The sequence below is a fragment of the Bos taurus genome, chromosome 16 (genome assembly GCF_002263795.3).
Source record: "Bos taurus isolate L1 Dominette 01449 registration number 42190680 breed Hereford chromosome 16, ARS-UCD2.0, whole genome shotgun sequence".
Taxonomy (NCBI): domain Eukaryota; kingdom Metazoa; phylum Chordata; class Mammalia; order Artiodactyla; family Bovidae; genus Bos; species Bos taurus.
In genome coordinates this window covers 43,319,357-43,343,844 of record NC_037343.1, presented here as the reverse complement: position 1 = coordinate 43,343,844, position 24,488 = coordinate 43,319,357, and the positions used below count along the sequence as shown (strand labels likewise).

The following is a 24,488-nucleotide window of genomic DNA, read 5'->3' as shown; positions in this document are numbered from 1 at the left end:
CATTGCCTTGACTCTATTTTTATTTTTTTATTTTATTTTATTTTTTTGACTCTATTTTTAAATATTATTTTTCTTTCTATGCATTCCCCTTTTTCAGACAGCCCTTTCCCCTATACAGACTTTATTACTTAAAAAAATTATTAACTTTACTCCTAGTTTAATGCTCTAGTTTTATTGCTTGTATGGGTCAATGTAAGCTATGTCAAATCATTCTGTGGACAGGTGGAGTTTACATTCTATATGAAAGGTTTAATAGCTGTTGGCTGGATGGCGAGTATGAGGAGTTTAGCAGTGGTGCAAATCTTCTGAAACCCTTAGTGTAGAAATTTAATTTTGATGCTTTAGTGTCTCTGCTTATACAGAGGCTTTTTAACATCCAATTCTGTATTGAATTCGGGGGGGGGGGGGAGGAATCAGATTTTACTTTAAATTTCTGCTAGTAAATCAAAAAGCATATCATAACCTTGTAAAATAGTGATGCCTGGCATAACTACCCATATTACTGTAGAATTAATATTTTGTTAAGTACTTAATTGTACCTCACGTGAACAGTTGTGTACTTTTCTTTTGACCTGAATCAAAACCTGATTTTTAAAAATCGCTAGCAGAGCGCGTGTGTGCTCTCAGTTTCTGAATTCCAATAACCCTCCTTCAAGGGAATCTCCCAAGGGGGACCTCGGTTGGTTAACTCCGGGGCAATACAAAGCATTTTGTTCCTTTACTCACGGCCCTTACTCGGTCTCCCAAGGAGACAAGTTGAATGCCCACTAAGTCATGCTTTTCCATTACTCATTCCGCCTTTTTTCCCAAGGTGGCGTGTGGGAGGTGTTGTGCTCGGGCTCGCTAAGAATAGGCCGGCAAGCTTTCTGCGGGATAGTACACTCATCCTTTTGCGTGTTTCAGCTCCGACTGCGCAGTGTTCGGCGGCTTCAACGTGGTGAGATGTTTCCCAAACAGACAATGACTCCACACTCGGCTGCCTCCCACATTCGTCTCTGCCCCTCCGCAGGCGTCGGGTCCCCACAGTCCCGCCCCGCCCCACTTAGCCTTGCTTTGTCCCCTTACAAGGCGGATCACCGAGTTAGCCCAGCGCGGCTGGCTGCTGCCGACTAACGCCCTTCGGGGGTCACCCGGGAGGGGACTCTGGGCGCCGCCTTTTCCTACCCCGCACCCCCACACACCAGCTCCGGCTTCTGAGCCACCAGGGGGCGCCCAGCCGTCTCCGCCTCTCTCACCGCCTCCCTTCACCGGTTCCCCCTGCGATTGGCCGGTCGCTCGGAGCTCTGCACCCTGATTGGTCGCTGCCTGTGTCAGTCGCGGGCGCCAAGGCGGACCGAGGTGACGCACGGCAGCCGGGCTTCGGGCGGTGTCCTAGGCCGGCGGCAGCAGGCGGAGCTTGGAGAGGACGGACGCTGAGCAGTCTGACGGCGGCGGTCCTGGGAGGTGCCAGCGCGAGGCTGAGCCGCTCTTCGCCGGTCGCCGCGCCCGGGTCTCCTGGACTCCCGCCCTCCGTGGCCCTTGATGCCGGGCTCGCCAGCTGTGTGATGGGGCTGCCGAGCGGCGCCCTGCGGCTCTCGGCGGCCGCTGCTCGCGCTAAGGAACGTCGGTGCCGGGTTCCCCGCGCCCCCGCGCGTCGCGGCCCTTGCTGACCCTGCCCTCCCGCCCGCCTGTCAGTCTGTCCGCAGCGCGGCTGAGGTAAGGCGGGCGGCGGTTGGCGCTGCGGCTCCAGCCTGAGAATGGGACCGCCCGGGGGGAGGGGCGGCCAGGCCGGGGGCTGGCGGGGTCCGAGCCGGGGAAGCTCCGGGCCGGGCCGGAGCCGCGAATACTGAGGGCGCTGCCCCAGCGGGGCACCGAGTGGGGCGGGGCGGGGTGGGGGAGTCTCGGTCTCGGGGGTGGGGGACCGTCCCCGGGCCAGCAGCGAGCGCCCGGCTTGGGTCCAGCGGCCTGCCGGGTCCCCAGCAGTGGCCCGCACCAGCTCTCCGCCTCCCCTGAGCCGCCAGGTTCCGGCTGTCTCCGGCGGTCAGCCGAGCCGCCGCTGCCCGTCGGTTACCCGGGCTCTTTGCGCACATTACGGCTCTCTGTGCTCTGTGCTGAAGCCACCCTTCTCATTTACCCCCATCCTCTCTCCTCCGTTAGGGTTGGCATCGAGGCTTCGTCTAGGAATGTGGTTGTGCCCTTTTGCCAGATGAAGGCAGGCGCTGGCATCGCGTGGGAGGGGGGAGCCGGGGGGAGCCGCTGTCGCAAGGACTGGAGAGAAGCGCGGTGGGAAGGGAGGGGGCTCGCTGGATGCTGGCCATCGGTGGCGGGGGCTGGTGTGGTCTCGGCGGTCGGCAGCCTGGGATTACTCTGGCAGCCATATTGGGAGGATGATCTGACAAATCCTTTAGGAGCCAAGTCCCGTTGCTGGAAGGCACCGAGTGGCAGCCCTGGCAGCTTTCAGGGTGACTGGCCACACCGAAGCCAAGTTGTGGGGGTTGGGAGGCTACTCCAGCGAGCTAGTTATTGTTCATGCAACACAAAACATTCCGGGCCCTAAAACCAGAATGGAACTCCGAAATCACTTTTTTTTCCCTCCTTGGAGAATCGCTAATTGAGCTTCCAAGGCAAAGTGCCTTCAAGATTGCATTCTCTTTGAGGTGAAATGATGCATTTCTGTGTTCATCGTCTATGATCAGGGCTATGGACACAGAGGGATGGTGATGCCTTACTCGTACAAAGGCAGATCTGAGGATTGCTAAGGCCAATTTACCAGGGTGGAGGCCTGGAATTATCAATAGTATATTGCGTCGCCGGATGGATATATTTTCAAAGTAGCTCAATATGCAGAGGTGAAGTCAACTGGAATAGTCTAATGATGGGAGAGGGTTGCAGTAGTATTTTTGAGGACGCAGGTTGTCAGGTTTGTGGAATCTCGAGGTGGCTGAAATTAGATTGTCAACAGATCCCTTGCTGACATATCTCTTTACTGTTCTAGGCAGCTGTTGTGGAGATACTGAACATGTTGCTTTGTGTCTTAAATGGGTCTTTCCCAGCCCCCTGAAAGTGTAGTGGCTGGATTCAAATAGCTCTTAAGAGGTGATATCATGGTGGATATTTTATTTAAAGGCTGGCATTTTGTCAGCTTAGCTTAGTCATAGTAAAATCTTAGCTTGTGTTCTCTAAGAAGTGAGGTGATGCTTTCTAATTAACTTGGTATGGCTTTTGGATTATGAAGCAAGTGAAATGGGTAAGGTACCACTTAAGGATGGAATATGAAGAGTGCACACATGTTAGCGTTGTAAGAAAAAGATCTAGATAGGAGCAACAACTGAATTTAGTGTGAGCCCATAAATCTGTCTTTTCCCACATACTAGGTGTGGACAGGCCCTGGAGAATGGCATGCCCACCTTTTTTGTCCTGTTGCTTTCATTCAGACTCCCTTTCTTAATGAATAAATTCCTGTGACTTAAGTGGAACTACTTAAACATTTTCAGATAAGGTTTTCTAAGAATAGTCTTAACACTTTATTTTTTATTTTTATCATTAAGCTTTTCTTTTGAAACTTGGTTGAAATTTTTAAAAAATGACTTCAACAGAAACTAGTGTTTTTTGCATCTTATTAATAATGAGAGAAATACAGAATGTCTTGTTTTTAAATTCCATGCCCCAATTAAGAAATATTTCTGAGATGTAAGTTTTTATATTTATTTTATTAGTAAGCAAGATCTGAAGAATGGTGGTTAAATGTAGTCTCAGCACGTGGTAAAGTCAGACCAGAATGGGAGTCTGGGAGGCAAGATTTTGTGCAGCTCCACTCTGATGATTGTTTTTCCAAAGTTTATCCAATCAGGTACAACTTCTGAGCAGACTTTCCTTTTCAAGACCAGAGACGAATGCAGTTTTCCTTTTTTCTCTCTTTTCTTTTTCCCACTTTGAATTTGTGCTGGGAATAAACTGCCAAGAGAAGTGCCAACAGAGGCTCTCCAAGGCCGGAGCTTTCAAGCTCACTTCCTGCTATGGTCTTGTCCTGGGTACAGAGTGAAGGACAACAAAGGGCCCCTGCTTTGTTTCTAAGCGCTTCCCAGGGCTCTGAGCACACCAGGTCTTTCTCAGGGGTAAGATAGCCCTTTGGTTTTAAACCCATGTGATATAATTTCATAAGGCTCTAAAGTGAAAGGTATAGCATATCTACTTCATGTTGTTCTCTTTAAAAGGTGGTCTTGCTCAAGCAGATACTGGTGAATTTCTGGAGTTCATGAAAGCATGTGGATAAATACACATTTAGAACTTTTTCATCTAGTAGAAGGTAAATGAAGCAGATGCAGCTGTGACAGGAAAAACCTGCAAAGGATGCTCTGGACTTTTGACTTGGGTTTTTTGATGACTGGCCCAGTAATTTGTTTATGCTCACTTTGACAACATTCATTCCCAGTTGAGTGTGTGTAGAGATGTAGTTCTTTACTCCAGGAACTTATGCTTTACCGTGTCTGTGGATGTGGTGAGATCAGGTTAACTCCAGCACCTTTCTGTTTTAGTACATATGGTTTAGTGTACCACTACCCTTGCCATGGCGGTTTCTGTGATTTTCAGCCAGAGCCTCTTCCCTTTCTGTGTTGCAGTGTAATATGTATTATCTAATACTCGGTCGGTGTTTTTGTTTTGCAGTGGTTTGTATATTTGTTATAACTCACAAGATTGTAAATGACTGATTTTAGAATATTTTTTACATTTAATATCAATTGTTTATGCCAAAGTGTATCATTCAATTACACTGTCCTCTACCATTGCTCTGTTTGAAGACATTGGTGTGTGTCTTAGTTCTTCCTTCCGTCCGAATTTCGGACACCATTCTGGCAGATGTCCATAACTGTATAAACAACCACATCACAACAATAGTGATAGGATAGCTTACTCTACTGAGCTCTTTCTGTGTGCCAGGCTCTTTTCTAACCACGTTACATGTACACACTCAATCTTTGTAACAGCCATATAAAATACATACTGTTATCCCCATTTTATAGGTGAAACTGAGACAGAGGCTAAATGATTCCCCCAAGGTCACTAGAAGTGGTTAGTGTCCACTAGGCTGAACTTCCTTTGTAACTACTCTTAACTGTAGAATTCCTTAACTTCAGCTCAAAGGTAAGGTTCATTCTGTTCCATAACTCTTATTGTGGCCGTATCTTCTAACACGTCATCACCTTCAGGTCTTAAACTCTGGTAACTTAGAGCTCTCACGTTAGTCTCTTGCTATGTGTTCTCCTACCTCAGGTGTCTGGTCCTATTAGCCCCTTTCAGATTGTACTTCTTCGTCTGCTTTTTCTCCACTGTCATTTCCAGGTGCGTTGCTTCGGCCATTTTCTTACTAGTACTTGCAGCCTTTATTTCTTCACATGCCAGTCTTGAGTCATTCCCGTCATCCGTAGCCTCCCTTTTTAACGGTGTCGTGGAGACCCCTCACACAGTGCTGCGCATCAGTGCCTCGGCGGGTGTCTGGTCTTGGGTCTCCCCTGAAGCTGTCTCTGGTGTCCGTCAGAGCATTTCTGCTCAGTCCCCTCTCCCGCTCTCCACAGTGGCTTTTCTAAAATCTTGACCATTTTAGTTAGGCCTGCTTACTGCCGCACAGTGAGGCAGTCTCAAGGGAAAGGTTACTCTCTCGACTTCTGCTCACCCCTGGGCTTGTGTTTTGGGTATCATTGCCTTCTTTTCGTTTGGGACTTGCTGTATTGGCTACTTCCCTTTCCGTCTTTGCTGTTTCCCCTCAGTTTTCCCCTTGAAAACAGCAGACACAGTCCTACGTTAGGGCCTTTGCTCTGACTTTTGTGCTACTTGAAACACTTCCCCTGAAATCTGCTTGGCTAATTCCTTCACCTGCTTCAGGTCTTTGCTTAAGCTTAAACCTCACTACCTCAGCAAACCTCTCCTGACCTCATTCATGCATCTGCTTGGCACCCCTTCCCACCACACTCCTGATCCCCCCGACTTTGCTGTAATTTTCCTCCCTCATAGCACTTATATCACCTCATATTCTGTATAACCTATTTTAATGTCCCCTCTGCCCTACTAGGGCTTCCCTTGAGGCTCAACTGGTAAAGAATCCACCTGCAATGCGGGAGACCTGGGTTCGATCTCCAGGTTTGGGAAGATCCCCTGGAGAAGGGAATGGCTACCCACTGTGGTATTCTGGCCTGGAGAATTCCATCAACTGTATAGTCCATGGGGCTGCAAGGAGTCAGACATGACTGACAGACTTTCACTGCCCTACTAGAATGAAAACTTCTCCATGGCAAAGATGTTTGTCTGTTTTGTTCACTGATTTATCCCAGACTCCTGCAACTGCCTGTCATGTTGTAGGCACCCCATGAATAGCTGTTGAATCAAGGATAGAAACATAGAAGACTTTTGTATTAATGAAATGGGATGGGGAGGGGAAGCATTCTCCATTCCTGTTCCCTTCTGGTCATCTCTCTGCCCTCATAGGTTCTGGAAGCAGTGAGGATACTTGCATTTCCAGTTCTTGCCTCCTCATTACTCCCCAGCCCACCGCAGACTGGCTTCCCTGATCCCCCACTTCAACACTGCTGGTGCTCTGATTTCCAGCCCTTTGTTATGATAGCAGGGGGCACGTTTCACGCCTGTGCAGTGCTGGAAGTACTGCTCACTTCACTCCCTCCTTTGTCTGCTTCTGTTCTGTGGGGCTGGTTTCAGTCTTCCAGGCCTTGTACTTTTCTGGCCACTCACATGCCTATCATTTATTCAACACAAATTTTTGTGTAATTTTTAAAGACTTACTTTATTTGTTTTTAAGAACTAGAATTTTGACTACATAACATTTTCAGTGTCAAATAACAGATTAGGCATTACAGGAAAGTTTTATTTAGTTGTAATTTATATCACTTACTGCTTTGAGAAAGGTTTTGAGCAGCTTACCACAATACTGTAGATATGATGAGGCTGTTAAATATGGAGAAGAAACAAAAATCTATATGACAGGAGGAAAAAGTAAATACACAGATTACAGCAGTTTGTCTGTATGTGCACGCACGCTCAGTCGTGTCCGACTCTTTGCAGCCCCGTGGACTGTAGCCCGCCAGGCTTCTCTGTCTGTGGAATTCTCCAGGCAAGAATACTGGAGTGGGTTGCCATATATATAAAGTGTATGATATGTTATTGTAACTTAGTCTTGAAACTTTTGAAAGTCAGACAAAAAGGGAAAAGGAAATTATACAATTTTCATTCTGGTAAAAGAAAGGTAATGGTTTGTCAAGAGCATCTTTTTTCCTGGTAATGAATTCTAAAGAAATTTTAAGAGGAAAGCGTTACAGACATCCTGATGCAAAGATATACATACTAAGTGTTTTCAACAGATCTTTTAAGTAAAAGGAAGAAGTGTTCTTCAAAGACCTATTTTAAAAAAGTAATCCACCTGCTTTCCACACTGAGTATACAACATAAAAATATAACTTAAGTCTTTTCTGTGACTAATGTGGTTCTGGTATATAACTTTATGTAAAGATAAGTCTGAGTATCCCAGCAGAACACTCATTATTTAATAACTCTGGTGAGAACCTGGAATACTTGTATTTTGTGTTGTCATCTCATTGAAAACATACCTATTAAACTTTGGGTAGTGGTTTATCATGTGGCAAGACTGACACATTGTTGCCACATGGAGAAGTCTGACCTGCATTCTTGCCCAGCTAAGGAGCTACTTACCAGGCAGGTAGCTGCGAAGGTGTGGTCACAGGCAGATTTCAGAGAGAACCTTGACTCATACCAAATTTGAATTAACCTCTGACTGAAACTTCCATTTCTACATCATAGCCAAGCTGAGTTCATTTTAACCTGGACAGTTACCAGGCGTAGCTGTTGTCATCCACTTTGACAATAGAACTTAAGTGGAATATTGGGTTTTGGGTGACAGAGTTCCCAGTGGATCTGTAAAATAAAAATTATAGGATGTGGTTTTAGTTATTAGATTGAATTAACTTACTAGATAGAGTTTAGTGTTAGCCATCCGAACAGTGAAAAATAAGAAAATAATGAAAAACTTTAATTTAGAATAGTTTATTTTAAGCCATAGGCCATAGGAGCTGTTGTTTCTGGATGGACCTCTTGGATTATGAGAATCAAATCATGTCACCAGTAAAAAGGAAGGTTCTTGATTTCTTCTTCTTCTTTTCTTTTTTTTTTTTTTTTTACATCAAAGCAATGTATTAACAGAAAGCAATAATTTGAGGAGTCCTGTTCACAGACGGCGACCACGGCAACCCCCCTTCCTGCGGGTGCTGTCGGAAGGGATGGGGGTGACATCCTCAATCCGCCCAATCTTCATCCCTGAGCAGGCGAGGGCTTTGAGCGCTGACTGGGCCCCTGGTCCAGGAGTCTTGGTCCTATTTCCTCCTGTGGCCCGGAGTTTGATGTGGAGGGCAGTGATGCCCGTATCCTTGCACCTCTGGGCTACATCCTGGGCAGCCAACATGGCAGCATATGGAGAGGACTCATCTCAGTCAGCCTTCACCTTCATCCCACCAGTTATATGGCAGATGGTTTCCTTGCCAGAAAGATCGGTGACGTGCACAAAAGTGTTGTTGAAGGATGCAAAGATGTGGCACACACCAAATATATTTTCTCCTTCAGCCGAGGCTGATGACCTGTTCTTCCTTCTTTTCCTTCCCCTTGCTAGGTGCCATTTCTGTGCGTCTTCTCCAGACTCTGCCACCGGAAACAGGTTCTTGATTTCTTAATTGCAGTGACAAGAAGACACGTGTCTAATCTAAAAATTGTTTTGATTTATTTTCATAAATGGTTAAAACAGTTGGGTAGCCTAAATGAGCTAGTTTAATCTCATTTGAAACTGAAAATCTGATCTGTCAGGAAACTTCCTGTGCAGTCTGATTCTTGTCATTGGGTTAGAATGCAGAAAGAAGCTTTCCTAACATATGATCCATTTTGAGCTTTTGCAGCCTGGCTCATGGCTGATTTTTATCCGTAGAGTCAAAGACCAAGAATAGATATACATGCATACACAAAATACATATACACACAAAAATGAATTCTTAGATTTTGGGGGCCATTTTATCAGTACAGCCTTGTTCAGTGACATGGAGTATTGGATACTAAAGCCTGCTTGGTCCTCATGGAAAGTATTCAACCAAGAACGCACAACTTCCATAATAACAAGGAAATTTTCATACCTTTCCAAAATAGGCTCATTAGCTGCAGATACTTATTTTGGGGGTATCCACTTATTCTTTTTTATCATTCATTTTTTTTTTTTTTTGGGCTGTGTCACTCAGTTCCCTGACCAGGGATTGAACCTGGGTTTCTCGGTAGTGAAAGTGCCCTAATCACTGGACTGCCAGGGAATTCCCTAATTTATTCTTTAAAATGTATTCAATAGAAAAGATTATCTTTTAAATAGATTGCTTGTTGATATTCTAAATTTGTGGGAATATAGCAGATTGTATAAATGTTGAATTTAAAAAATTGCATTTCTTGGTTAAATCTATTTTTAGTTGTGAAAAACATACTGAACAAAGTAGCAATGTACGCGAGTTAACTGCTGACTGCAACACAGGGAAGAAAGAAATAAGTAGAAAAATGAGGAATCAACACAACATTTTTAGGGAACAATGAGATAGAAGGTATGACTTTTAGCTTAGAAAGGGGGATGTTAAGGAAGATATGACTTAATGCTTCCTGCCTCATGGTGGCCTTGACCTTGTCCTCAAAAGATATGGACTTGTAATAGGTTGGAAGGGAGATTGAGCTTCTAAGCATTACATGTTCGGTGTGATAAGGATCTTGGTGAAGAAGGTTTCAAGTTGTACAGTGAAAACTGAGACTGGAGAAAGAGGTTGGATTGTGGAGGCCTATCAATTTTTAGGTTGTTTTCTGAGGCCATGGGAACCAACTGAAGGCTTTTAAGAAGAGGGAATGACATGAATTGACCTCTGTTTAAGGAATATAATCCTGGCTGTTTTCTGTAAAAAAAAAAAAAGGGGGGGTGGGTATTACAAAACCCAGCCAACCAAAAAACTAAGATTATTTCATTCTTGTTTGTTCATTTTGCTGAAAAGTCAGTTTGAGAATTTGTCTTAGGCTCCCAATAATCCAGAGTGCTTCTGAGGGCACGAGAGAATTGCACAAGATTTAAGCAATGGGGCAAAAATTTAGAAAAATTCAAATGAATTAGATCTAAATGTTTTATTATCCCTCTATTGTTAGTGAACGCTTCTGGAATTTTTGCTCCATTCCACTTTATAATGCTTCTAATCATATGTCATAAGGAAAGAAAACTGGTCAGAGGAACAGTCTAGAACTGAGGCTATTAAGAGATTTAGAGTATGTATGGTTGCCTTTCCTACCTGCCTTTGGCTCTTTAAAACTTGGAAAATGTATTTTAATTTTTATTGTTTTCCTATAACTTCTTAAAAATATTCTGTAATTGTTATTTCTCACTGAAATTTAAACTTGATTTCAGATTTACATAATTGGTAACTTTTTTAAAGGATCAGGAGGTTTTGAAACTAATTCTTTGATGGACATCCATTATAAAAGAGATACTCTTTGTTTGTAGGAAAGTAACAAAGTAACACTTGGCTATAGCCCGCTTAACTGTAGTTTCTTATTTTACTGTATAAAAATTTAACTTGCTTGTGAAGACAGTTGCAATTTTACAACAGGACAGTTAAATCAGAAAAGAAAAAATGTGTTTAGGTTCAGGTTGTTTGGGGAAAGTAATTTTAAAACGTACATATCGCTTCCAAAGAAGAATGACTGTTAAGCTATTTTAATTAGGGAGGAGTATGAAATTAATTTTATCCTTTTTCTTTTTCATCAGTCCATCTTTATTTTGAAACAGCTTGCTTTTTTATTGATACCATTCCAACATCAGTTTGTTGATACACAGTTATTCAGTCACTAAGTCGTGTCCAACTCTTTTCGACCCCATAGACTGTGGCACACCCACTCAACCAAAATGTTTTGACTCCTCTATTCAAGACCATGTGATATATGGGATTAGAAACATGACTAAATTTCTGTCTTGTCCTCAAGGAACTTTAAGCTGTTTTTCTTTATTGCTACAAAACAGCTTATTCTGCTCTAGATAAGGTTAATGAGTTGAGAAGTATTAAGTGGAGAAACATTTGCCTTTGGTTTGCAAGAATTGAAGAATCTATGACGGCTTTAAAAATAGGTAGCATATGAGAAGGTCCTGGAAGAAAATTGGGTTTTGAGAAGAACAGGGGAGGTGGAAGAGTACACTGGGTAAAAGGAGCTTTGGAGCAAAGGCACAGGCGCAGAAAAACGAGATGCTCTCAGAAAACCCTCTCGTGGGTGGTGGTTAAGGAATGTGGATGGAAGGCAGTGTTTTGTGGGCTTGTAAAAATAGGTGGTTTATGTTACAGAACACATTGAATGCCAGTGTGGGGAGTTCAGTCGTTCCTTGATAGGCAGTGGAGAAACTTTGAGGATTTTTAAGTGAAGAAACTTGTGCTTCAGGAGTATAACACTGACAGCTTTGCATAGTGTGGATGGAGTAGATGAAAATGGCAGTAGAGTGTAGTGTGGTGGGGACAAGAGGAAGGAGGAGAAAAAGGGCTTAGGACAGTTAATAGTCTTGGGTGAGATGTATTGAAGGCGTAAGAGCGGTGGTACGATGGTGATGAGAGAGATTTTATAGGTGAAAGCCATGTAACTTGGCGTTGATTAGATGGATAGGGGAAGCAAGCTCTTTAGCCTGTGGGAACAGGAGAATGGTGAGGACACTAAAAGAAATAGAAAAGAGCTGGGGGAGGTGGAAAGATACTTGAGGTTTGGGTGTGTCAAGTTGAATGAAATGCTGGGAGGATAGCTGGGTAGAAGGGTCAAACAACTGATGAAAAGTGTATGTATGGGGACATTCTGTATTAAAGATGTTAGTATTTTGGTTCCTGGTACTTTATATCAAAAGTCAGCAAGGAGATTTCAGCCTTTATTGTTTATAAGTCATTTAGCAGCAGCAGCAGCACTTCGGTAGGCCCTGGGTAGAAAACAAAAGAAGAAAGTTTTTTTTTTTTTTTTTTTAATTTAAATATCCACAATATTCATTAATTGTCAATATTTGTCTCTTCTATTACCCCCCGCCCATCATGCTATTTAATTAAAGTTACTGGGTGTCTTGAGCTGTAGAGTTTTCTCTACTCTGGGTTAGGCTGTGATTGTATCTTCTGGGTATTGTTTAAATTGTTTCTTTGCTCCGTGTGTGTCCTGTAAATGAGTCTTGATTCTGTCAGTGTTTTTTTTTAAGGGGGTGGGCTAAGAATATGTGCTAGGAGGTTCTGTGTGTCTCCTGTTGGAGTGTATCAGGCGGCATGGGCCACGTCAGTATCCCACTGTTAGTATTGTTAAGGTTGATGATCCTTTGGTTCAGATTATGTTACCCTAATTCATACAATATAATCTTCCCACATCAATCAGCCTTTCATTTAAGGCTTTTTTTTTTTAGTAGATAGTGATGATGCAGAGAACCTTTTTGTTAGTAGGGGTGGGAAATGGTGACTTTCTATTTCTGTCATTTCTTCTGCATTTATTAGCTGGACTTTTTCCATAGAAAAGAACTTGCTCTCATTGACTATTTGACTATCCTGGAACATACAGGATACAGGGACTGGATGCATGCTCCATTCCTGGTTTTATTTGCAGTTTTCAGAGTAATGAGATTTTTGGAAGTATCGTTATGAACCTCTGAATTTATATATTTAATGTTTTGCAGTCCATATGCAGTGTGCCTGTATGTATGCATGTGTTTTTATGCTCCAGTTATTCCATCTTTGTCCAGTGGGGGCCCCTTTCAGTTGGCAGCTGTGTCTTTTCACCGTGACCCCATTCGTCTTTGATTTCATGCTTATGGTCATACTAAATGTTCCAGAATCATCCTGAAATTTCTTGCCCAGACTTGGAAATTGCCATTTTTTCAAGGAACCTAAGTTTCAAAGAGATTTTGAAGGAATAGGATGTTCACTTTGGGAAGCTATTAAAGAGCATACAAGCTGGAATATAGTCATGTAAAATGATAGCAGTGTTCTCACAGTGCATTTGGGGTTGGTTTTAAGTGCTGTAGGAAATACCAGTGATTCCTGGAATGTTTGGGTCCTCATTTGAAAGAGGTAAGACTAGAGCTGGGCCATCAGCTAGAGGAGAAAATGAAGGTTCTTGGGGGAGAAATTGTTAGAACACGTGAAAGAATGTGTGTGGGATAGTAAAGGCGCTTGACCAGCCGCAGAGTACCTTGACTGGTTTTGTAAGCACTGGGGAGTAAGAAAAGTTTATTGGATTTGGAAGTGAAATTGAAAGTCACTGCAGTAGGGTTGGCAGTTGCATAAAGTTGGGTTCTCAGCTGGAGGTTTACAACATAATTTTTAGAAAATGAAAAAAACAAAACAAAACAAAACTAGCCATACCTGGGCCCTATCTCAAAATCTGAAGTCTAGGCTCATTTACTTTTCTAAAGATCCTGTGATTGTTTTGTGCAAACCCCTTACCCTCATTTAAAGACATGGATTAAAATTAAAAGCTCATAGATTAGTTTCTCTATTGCATGTATGCTAGGCATGAGGTAGTAAGGACATGGATTAAGGTTAGGGCAGAGGAAATGAGAGGAGGGAAGGGATAGAAAAATGGAAATTAATGTTTTAAAAGTTTTCATGTAGTATTTCATGAATAATGTTACCACTAATGAAAGGATTCAAAGAGAAGGAAGCAAAGATGACTCCTAGCTTTATAGTATGGGGCCAGATAGAAATGGGAAGATTGGCAGAGATTGCTAGTTTTAAGGAGAAGATAATGGGACACATTGAGTGTTGAGATGCTGGCTGTATATTAAAGTGGACTCTGAGGAGTTAAAGTGTGTTCTGTGTCTTGCTTTTTGTGAATGCTTCATTCACTGTCTTGACAGAGTACTCAGCTACTGACTATAGGTCATGTTATATAGATTGGAAGAGTTAATAATTTTAAGCTTTCATTTAATAAATTTAATTCAAATAAATGATGTACTAAAAAAAGAACCGTCTGTTTATTGTAAAATAAAATGTGAAACAGACTGGAAAAAACATCACAGCAAATATAAAAATATTAATATCAATAAATATTATAATCATTTAAAACATAAAAAAGTAAACCAGATAAAGGATAATTCTTACAATTGGGAAATATAATTCATTAGCTCATTCCTTCAACAAACATGTGGTAAACTCTTTCATCAGACACCATTTTAAGGTATCTGATGAAAGAGCTAGCAGACAAGATCTTCAGAGCATTCTGGTGGTGGTGTGAGAGACAGACAACAGACATGTTCCCAAAAAACAAGAAATAAGATAGAGTATTTTTTTGCCTTTTCCTATGGAAAGCATTAGTTGTACAGCTGGAGGTGAGCATTCTTAACCATTACTTAATTATGTGGAAGAAACTGGTCAGGACCAAAAATTTGGTCTCTGGTAATTGGACCCGTAAGTATTTTTCTTTTATAGTTTTTTCTTTTGTTCAGTTCTTCTTGAAGATGTTTATATAACAGAGTACAGATTGAGATCTGTTGTTTCTTGTGGAAATTACTTATGTGGGTTCTTTTCACTGAATGGTGTTCGTTTTGTTCTGTGGGGAGAAAAACTATTCCTCTAGAAAATGTTCAGTTTTCCCTGTGGCTTCATTCAGTAGTGAAATGTAGTGAATTGATTCTGCCATGGGTCAGAGGATAGAGCTTGGGTCTTTTGGAACTGTCTGTGATTATTGTACGGGATCGTTGTGAGGGCCAAATGAGATACTTAAGAAAGGGGTCATCAAAGTTAAAGGAATTCCTGGATACCTACAGGCAAAGAAGCTAGCTGGAGCTTATCTCTGTCCTTTGCTGTTTAAATATACACCGTGTAACTAGATGTTTCAAACTGAAATTAAAATATAAAAATTCAGTGCATTTCTTTAAAAGCAAGTAATAAGTTGTTTTGCAGATGGGTAGTTTCTTGTGTAGGAACCCTCTTTAGCAGATAAACATTTTTTTCCATATATTATTGGAAATTGATCCAGAAAAACAGAGAGTAAATAAGATGTTTGTTATTTTGCAGTTAATATTTTTTATCATTAAGTCTAGGGACTTTTTAGGTATGGTAAATAGATAATGGAACAGGAAAACAAATTACAGTCTTTAACTTTCTATCTGATAATTTACTGTTGAGAATATAAGGTTTGTGGGGCTTCCCAGATGGCACAGTGCTAAAGAATCTGCCTGCCTGTGTAAGAGAATGCGAGTTCAGTCCCTGGGTTGGGAAGATCCCCTGGAGGAGGAAATGGCAATCCATTCCAGTATTCTCACCTGGAAAATTCCATGGACAGATGAGCCTGGTAGGCTACAGTCCGTGAGATCACAAAGAGTCAGACAAGACTGGTGACTGATTTATTCATGCACACATACAAGATTTATAGGGAAGAAAAGGGATGAGATTTTTAGAAATGGAAACAAATAGTACTAAGATTTAATAGCTCTTCTGCTCAAATTAGCCTTGTTTTCTTTAATTCTGCCTATCTTATATGAACTTTTTTTCTTTTTTAAAGGAAACTTGAACATAACTTCCTGAGAAGATTTGATTCTTTATTTCTGGACTTCGTATATATAACAAGACCGTCAGAATGTCGGGAGCCTCAGTGAAGGTGGCTGTCCGTGTTCGGCCCTTCAATTCTCGAGAGACCAGCAAAGAGTCCAAGTGCATCATTCAGATGCAGGGCAACTCAACCAGTGAGTGCATGCTGTGTTCTGTCAGTCCTGTCTCATCTTCCTGTCCTTCCCCCTTTCCTTCTTGCTGTCATCAAAATAAATGAACATGTGGCTAGTAACACTTGGAACTTTGCTGTTCTGAATGTTCCACTGAATGTTTTCCCCTGTGATTTTTGCTGTAGCATATTTAAATATTGGCTGTTTATCTTCTTTACAATTGAGAATTCCCTAGAAAACTGAGTGAATTTAGCTAGTGTTATTAAGTTGAAATCTTAATGATAGTGAAGGTGTAAGCAGTGATTTTTAGTAAATGATGCTGTGAAATATACCTTATTGAGGGTGCAAGATTGCTTTAACTTCCTTGATTTTCAATAGTACTTGAGCTTACCAAGATGGTCTTAACACTTACACTGCTTCCTTATGATGATTCTTTGAGTTGAACGACAGATATAGCTAAAGCAGATAATAAACTTGTAAATTATTACTAAAAATGATCAGTCCTTGCTTCCTGGTTTGTTTCTCTGAACTATTCCTTAGGTGAAAAATGACGGAAGCTGGAGTTTTTGGTACTTGCATTAGTTACTTGATGTGGGTCTGTAGGCAAACTATTACTTAAATAATGGTAAGTTCTACCATTTTAAAGCCTGTAACTTTGGGATAAAGTAGAATTGTTGTTCTTTCAGACCCAAGTTAATGCTAAATATTTGAGGAAATATGCTTATCTGTTTGTGGGCCAGTGTTCTGTGTAGAGGATTCTCCCAGTGGGAAATAAATCTATATGTTATGTTTGAGGTGTACAATGGGTGCTTTGACATGTTTATACATTTTTAAATGATCAACACTATCTAATTAGCATATCCATCACTTTTCATAGATAGTCACCTTTTATTTTAAGGTAAGAACACTTGAGATCTACTCCTTCAGCAAATTTTACATAAACATCATTAACCATAGTCACCATGATGCACTTTAGGTCTCCAGAACTTTGTACCCTTTGATCAATGTCTCCTTTTCTCCCCCAGCTCCCAGCCATCACTCTCTATTACTGTGTGTTTGCCATATATATGCACACACACACACATACATATTCCCCGTATACAACTTGGAACTTTCTTTTGCTAACACATTTTTCTGAACTTGCTAAATAGGACTTGCAACATTCTATTTTTTTGAAAAAGGGTCAAATGTTGGAGTCCAAACTGCTGTACCATTGTTTGTGTTTTACATTTCCTTGTCAGTTGTGCCAGTGATTCTGTGAATTATATATCCTATGAATAATTGTAAAAGAAAGATGCAGAATTTGGTATTATTCTCTAACTAATGTTATATTCTTAAATGTCACTCATCGAGGCTATGTTCTTATTTCTATTTCATTTTAAGAATTAAGTTTTACACAGTATATAACTAAATCCTTGGACAGGGCCTTGCTAGCCTTCTCTATATCATTCTGGTTTTAGTACAGGTGCTGCTGAAATGAGCACATTAAATTCTGGTTATTGAGCCTCTTGTTTCTTTCTGAAAAATGCGTTTATTTATAACTTAGTATGGAGGCATTTTTGACTGTTGGTGTTGCCTCTAAATGTCCTGGTATATCACAAGTTCTTTTAAAGGGTGGACATTAGGAAATCCTGGATCAGGAGCCAGAATTGATTCCAGAAAGGTCTACTTTTCTCTGATCCGTTTTGTATACTAACTATCCAGGAGAAATCCCCAGTATCATGGAGATGGAGTTTCATTCATGGTTGGGATGTTGGTACTTTCTTTGTAGAGTTGGAAATCTTATTAAAACTTTTAAGTAGAGAGTGAGTATTAAAAGACCATATCCATGAATGCAAAAGTCATATGATAATAATAAAGGAAAATGCTTACTAGCACAAGTAATAACACTAATGTTTTTCAAGACCATATCCATGAATGCAAAAGTCTTATGATAAAAATAAAGGAAAATGCTTACTAGCACAAGTAATAACACTAATGTTTTTCCTTGATGAGTAATCATTTTAGAATGCCCACATCTTAAATGGATTATATGTTTCTAGTTTTGTCAAGGTCAAATAGCATTACCTACTGCTATGTTTTTCCTTGATGAGTAATCATTTTAGAATGCCCACATCTTAAATGGATTATATGTTTCTAGTTTTGTCAAGGTCAAATAGCATTACCTACTGCTACTGCTAAGTCACTTCAGTTGTGTCCGACTCTGTGCGACCCCATAGACGGCAGCCCACCAGGCTCCCCCGTCCCTGGGATTCTCCAGGCAAGAACACTGAAGTGGGTTGCCATTTCCTTCTCCAGTGCATGAAAGTGAAAAGTGAAAGGGAAGTCGCTCAGTTGTGTCCGACCCTCAGCGACCCCATGGACTGCAGCCTTCCAGGCTCCTCCATCTATGGGATTTTCCAGGCAAGAGTACTAGAGTTGGGTGCCATTGCCTTCTCCGAGCATTACCTAATTTCCCTCCAATTTTGATTTATTTTTGTGAATAGGTAGGACATTCACAGGGTATGAATTGCAAAAAGTATGAAGAGTATACAGTACAATCATTCCTTTTACCCCATCACATAGGCAACCAGTTCCTCTTCCCAGAAGTAACTTCAAGGGGGGATTTCCTTTGAGAGATAGTTTAATTAGTAGCAGGTGTAATAATAACTTTTCTTTCAGTCTTGACTGCATTGTAAACACACGAATAAACTTCATATTTATATCTTGTCAAAATTGGTTTTTTGGTGTGGTTTTTTTTTTCTTTTTTTTTTTGAGATTTTGGCATGAAAGGATATCCAAAAAAGTTAATAGGTTTTATTTACTAACAAGTATCTACTATATGTGTAATGATATGCTAAGTACTAAACAGATATAAAAAAGCTAATCTATTGACTGTTCAGGAGTATGTAGCAAATTAAAATTTTCTGTAGTTCTGGATAGTTATGTGAAATGGATTTGGGTCCACTTGATTTTCTTTGCCTTTTTTTTTTTTTTGATCATCTAGGTTAAAAATCTAGTTTCAGTTCAGTTCAGTTGCTCAGTCGTGTCCGACTCTTTGTGACCCCATGAATTGCAGCACACCAGGCCTCCCTGTCCATCAGCAACTCCCAGAGTTCACTCAGACTCATGTCCATTGAGTCAGTGATGCCATCCAGTCATCTCATCCTCTGTCGTCCCCTTCTCCTCCTGCCCCCAATCCCTCCCAGCATCAGAGTCTTTTCTAATGAGTCAGCTCTTCGCATGAGGTGGCCAAAGTACTGGAGTTTCAGCTTTAGCATCATTCCTTCCAAAGAAATCCCAGTTTACTAATGGCTAATAAGAAAGGTATTAGTCTTCATTGTATCTAAGATATATGGCTGCCTTTTTTACTTTATTATTTTGATGGTATAGACAATAATGTTAGTTTGGGGGAAAAAGGTAAAATTACCCAAATACTGATATTCACTCTGGATGAAAGATTTCAGGTGTTTTCACTGGTAGATTGCAAACTGAAGAAGGAAATAAGATTCCTGGTTGAACATTTTCTAAGGATAGGGCCATAAATTTTGGAGTTTTGTTTACTCGTTCTTGTTTGTTTCCCACAAAGATATCTCCAGAATTATTGAAAATATTTGTCTTTTGATGAAATATGGAAGAATAAATGCTTAGTTTTTATTAAAAGTAATTAATGTGGTTAGAATAGACTTGGAAAAAAAAAAGTAGACCTGGGCATATTCTACTACTCCTATGAAAACCAGCCTTTAGACCAGCTTAAACACCATGCTGAACTACCAATGGTTTTTCCATCATATTTTGTCCACATCCTTTCTAGACAGCAGTCCAAGTGGCTCTGATCTGCCTTGATCTTTCTCTTCCTCTTTAACACATTAAGCATGCATGTGTGCTCAGTCACTCAGTCATGTCCAACTCTTTGCGACCCCATGGAGCCCTGCCAGGCTCCTCTGTCAATGGAATTTTCCTGGCAAGAAATACTGGAGTGGGTTGCCATTCCTACTCCAGAGGATCTTCCCCACCCAGGAATCTAACCTGTGTCTCCTGAGTCTCCTGCATTAGCCAGTGGATTCTTCACCACTGTGCCACCTGGGAATCTCCTGTAACACATTGCCTCTTTGCATTTAAACATTCTCCAGGAGAAATTTGTGACTTTTAAAACAACATTAGTCTCCTGAAACAAAAACCTCTCATTAGCCTTAGAAAAAGTAGTGTTAGTTTTCTAGCTGAATGCTTTGTCATAAGTTTGGGGTAATTTTGGTTCCTCTGAAAGGTGTTTGTTCTTCAAAAGCTAATTCACTAATTGTATCAGAGACATTTTCCTCTAGAATTTTTGGCGTTTTTCAGTTTTCTGCTGTTTTCTTTTTTTTTTTCCCCTGCAATTTTATATGGCATTTTCTTAGTAATTTGACTAACACGTAATCCAAATAATTTCTGAGTGAGAGATTTCACGTGAGCCAATTTGTTATATTTAGAAAGTATTAATGGCTTGTTTTTTTAAAAAATTGGGCTTAAGATTGGGAGAGAGCATGGATTTGGAACCTCGAATTGTTGCAAAAAATGAAATGAATTTGCTATAGCCACATGTGTTAGCTGCATTAAAAGACTGCTATGCTGGCAAGCTGGCCTGGACTGTTGCTCACGGGGATTAAAGCTGATTGTTGATGGAATGCAGTGGAATGTTCCTGCCATAAGGTCTCTTATGAAAAAGTAGAAGAGGGTGAAGAGTACTTTAGGGAATGTGCCAGAGTTGAAAACTGAGTAGTGGCAGTTTTATTCAAGCACTTTCTGGTCTCAGAGGGAGTGTTTTCCATGGCACAGATAAAGGTTACTGCCTTGACATTTTGAAGACTAGAGTGCATACAAATAGCTTTGTTTAATAATACCCCGTTATATTCTAAATTTCTCCCACTTCGGAAGCATTTTTTATTGTCTAATTACTTTAAAAAAGGAAAATGGGAGAAAATTAATGCTCTTACTGCTCACATTTATGGTTAGGTTATATTTGTAAATCTGGAGACTTTGAAACTGCATAAATTCCCCTCTGATCTTTGGCTTTGTTTTTAACCATAATAGTCTGTCTCCAGCCCTTTGGTAATTCCCCTTCATATTTTTATTAATCTTCCTGAGCCTGGGGTCTTTTATTTATTTTTTCCCTAGGCCCAGGTATTAAGGTGGGATAAAAGAAGTCTTGGGTTTTTTTTTTTCTCTGCTGATTACTTACATTGTACATTTTAAAAGGCTTTTTTATTCACACATGTGCATTTCTAAACCACATGCTGCACATCACAACTGGTACAGAGAATGACTTCATGTCCATTAATGAAAATCTGGAATGGGGGAAGGACTGGGACAAAAGGGAGCTTGGAAAGGAAGACTTTTGAAAGGAATTCTTACAAATCTGTATGCTTTTTCTGGCATAAATTAATATAACTGCACGAAAATAAATGGGACTTGCCTGGTAGTCCAGCAGTTAAGACTCCGTGCTGCCAGCACAGGGGGCCCGGGTTTGATTCCTGGCCAAGGAATGAGATCAGCTTGGGTACCAGTGGCACTAAACTTTTTTAAAAATTCTAACATGAAACACTTTTTCTGTGGTCCAGACTTGGCGCTAGGCTCCTCCTCACCACGGGGGACAGCCACACCCTTTCTCTCTGGGTGTGCATCTCTGCCTTGCTTCTTAACTGAACAAACCACTTCTCTGTGTGCTCTCCCACTAGTTGTTGTGGTGTGTCTCTAATAATAGACTTTGTACCTGCAAAAAAAAAAGAGAAAGACTTGAGCTATAGCAGTGACCTTTCATTGTGTGTGTTTGGGATGGAGAAATAAAGGTGCCCCTGAAATGGTATTATATTTACTCAGTTGGGGTTGATGGAAACCAGTTTTGCCCTTTAGAATGACTTTTGGAATGGGTTGATAAAGGGAAGGTCCAGGTGCTGCACTGTCTGTTGCGTTCTCACAGTTCTATTTGGTACTCAATGATTTCTCATACGGCAACTTACTAAACTGACATTTTGAAATGTATTCCTGTTTCTTAGGTTTTTCTTATACTGGATAAAGTTTATGGTCTTAAGGAAGGGCATTAGATTGCACCCTCTACTAGATGAGATTAATTTTTCTGTAACTTAGCACATTTTTTTTCTTTTTAATTGGAGAATAATTGCTTTACAATGTTGTGTTGGTTTCTGCCATACATCAGCATGAATCAGCCATAGATATGCATGTCTCTTCCTCCTTGAACCTCCCTTCTACCTCCCCCCTCCACACCGCCCTTCTGAGTTGTCACAGAGCACCGAGTTGAGCTCACTGTGTTATACAGAAACTTTCCACTAGCTAGCTATTTTACCTGATGCTGGGAAAAATTGAGGGCAGGAGGAGAAGGGGATGACAGACGATGGGATGGTTGGATAGCAACACTGACTCAATGACATGCTTTTGAGCAAACTCAGGGAGAGAGTGATGGACAGAGAAGCCTGGCATGCTGCAGTTCATGGGGTCGAAAAGAGTCGGACATAACTTAGTGACTGAACAACAACAACAAATATATATGTTCCAGTCCTACTCTCTCAGTTTGTCCCACCCTCTCCATCCCGCCTGTGTCCATACGTCTGTCTTTATGTCTGTGTCTCTATTCCTGCCCTGCACATAGGTTCATCAGTGCCCTATTTCTAGATTCCGTATATATGCATTAATATAAAAGACTTGTTTTTCTCTTTCTGACTTACTTCACTCTGTATGGGGCTTTCCCTGGGGCTCATCTGGTAAAGAATCCACCTGCAATGCGGGAGACCTGGGTCCGCTTCCTGGGTTGGAAAGATCCCTTGGAGAAGGGAAAGGCTACCCACTCCAGTATCAGGTGGCAAAGAGTCAGACATGACTGAGCGACTTTCACTTTCTTTTTTCTTTTCACTGCGTATGACAGGCTCTAGGTTTATCCATCTCAGTAGAACTGATTCAGATTTGTTCTTTTTATGTTTTGTTGTTTATTCTCTAAGTTGTGTCTGACTCTTTGCAACCCTATGGACTGTCGCCTGCTAGGTTCCTCAGTTTATGGGCTTTCCCAGGCAAAAATACTGGAGTGTGTTGCCATTCCCTTCTCTAGGGGTTCTTCCCCACCCAGGGATTAAACCTGGGTCTCCTACATTGCAGACAGATTCTTTACTGTCTCAGCCACCAGGGAAGCTCTATGTAGTCAGCAAGAACAAGACCAGGAGCTGATTGTGGCTCAGATCAGGAACTCCTTATTGCAAAATTTAGGCTTAAATTGTAGGAAGTAGGGAAAAACACTGGACCATTCAGGTATGACCTAAATCAAATCTCTTATGATTATACAATAGAAGTGACAACTATTTAATTCAAGGGATTAAATCTGATAGAGTGCCTGAAGAACTATGGACGAACGTTCATAACATTGTACAGGAAGTGGTGACCAAAACCATCCCAAAGAAAAAGAAATGCAAGAAGGCAAAATGGTTGTCTGAGGTGGCCTTACACATTGCTCAGGAAAGAAGGGAAGCAAGAAGCAAAGGAGAAAAGGAAAGATATAGCCAATTGAATGCAGAGTTCCAGAGAATAGCAAGGAGAGACAAGGAAGCCCTCTTAAGTGAACAGTGCAAAGAAATAGAGGAAAACAATAGAATGGGAAAGACTAGAGATCTCTTCAAGAAGATTGGACATACCAAGGGAACATTTCATGCAGAGATGGGCACTATAAAGGGCAGAAACAATAAGGACCTAATAGAAGCCGAAGATATTAAGAAGAGGTGGCAAGAATACACAGAACTGTATTAAAAAGGTCTTAATGACCTGGATAACCACCATGGTGTGGTCACTCACCTAGAGCCAGACATCTTGGAGTGTGAAGTCCAGTGGGCCTTAGGAAGCATTACTACGAACAAAGCTAGTGGAAGAGATGGAATTCCAGCTGAGCTTTTTCAAATTCTAAAAGATGATACCGTTAAAATGCTACACTCACTATGTCAGCAAATTTGGAAGACTCAACAGTGGCCACAGGACTGAAAAAGGTCAGTTTTCATTCCAGTCCCAAAGAAGGGTAATGTTAAAATTGCTGTACAATTGTGCTCATTTCACATGCTAGCAAGGTAATGCTCAAAATCCTTCAAGCTAGGCTTCAACAGTATGTGAACTGAGAAATTCCATATGTACAAGCTGGATTTAGAAAAGGCAGAAGAACCAGAGATCAAATTGCTAACATCTGTTGGATCATAGAAAAAGCAAGGAAATTCCAGAAAAACATCTACTTTTGCTTCATTGACTACATCAAAGCTTTTGACTGTGTGGATCACAACAAACTGTGGAATATTCTTAAAGAGATGGGAATACCAGGCCTCCTTACCTGCCTCCCAAGAAACCTGTGTGCATGTCAAGAAGCAGCAATTAGAACTGGACATGGAACAAGGAACTGATTCAAAATTGGGAAAGGAATTCATCAAGGCTGTATATTGTCACCCTGCTTATTTAATTTCTAGGCAGAGTATATTGTGCGAAATGCTGGGCTGGATGAATCCCAGGCTGGAATCAAGATTGATGGGAGAAATATCGACAACCTCAGATATGCAGATGATACCACCCTAATGGCAGAAATCGAAGAGGAACTGAAGAGCCTCTTAATGAAGGTGAAAGAGAAGAGTGAAAAAGCTGGCTGGAAACTCAGCATTTAAAAAAATAAGATCGTGGCATCCAGTGCTATCACTTCATGCCAAATAGATGGAGAAAAAGTGGAAACAGTGGTAGATTTTATTTTCTTTGGCTCCAAAAATCACTGTGGATA

General features: G+C 41.1%; 1 protein-coding gene and 1 pseudogene across 11 annotated transcripts in view; one reads left to right on the top strand and one right to left on the bottom strand.

Moving 5' to 3' along the window:
• The first annotated feature begins 1,415 nt into the window (after positions 1-1,415).
• KIF1B (kinesin family member 1B) overlaps positions 1,416-24,488 on the top strand; it is a 151,498-nt gene continuing 128,425 nt past the window's right edge. For all 11 annotated transcript variants that reach the window (XM_024976732.2, XM_005216995.5, XM_024976730.2 and 8 more), the window contains exons 1-2: positions 1,416-1,695; positions 15,568-15,748. In XM_024976732.2, the coding sequence (XP_024832500.1) occupies positions 15,643-15,748 (106 nt within the window). In that variant the 5' untranslated portion in view covers positions 1,416-1,695; positions 15,568-15,642. The remainder of the gene's footprint in view (positions 1,696-15,567; positions 15,749-24,488) is intronic.
• On the bottom strand, positions 8,147-8,704 carry LOC101904590 (small ribosomal subunit protein uS11-like; annotated as a pseudogene).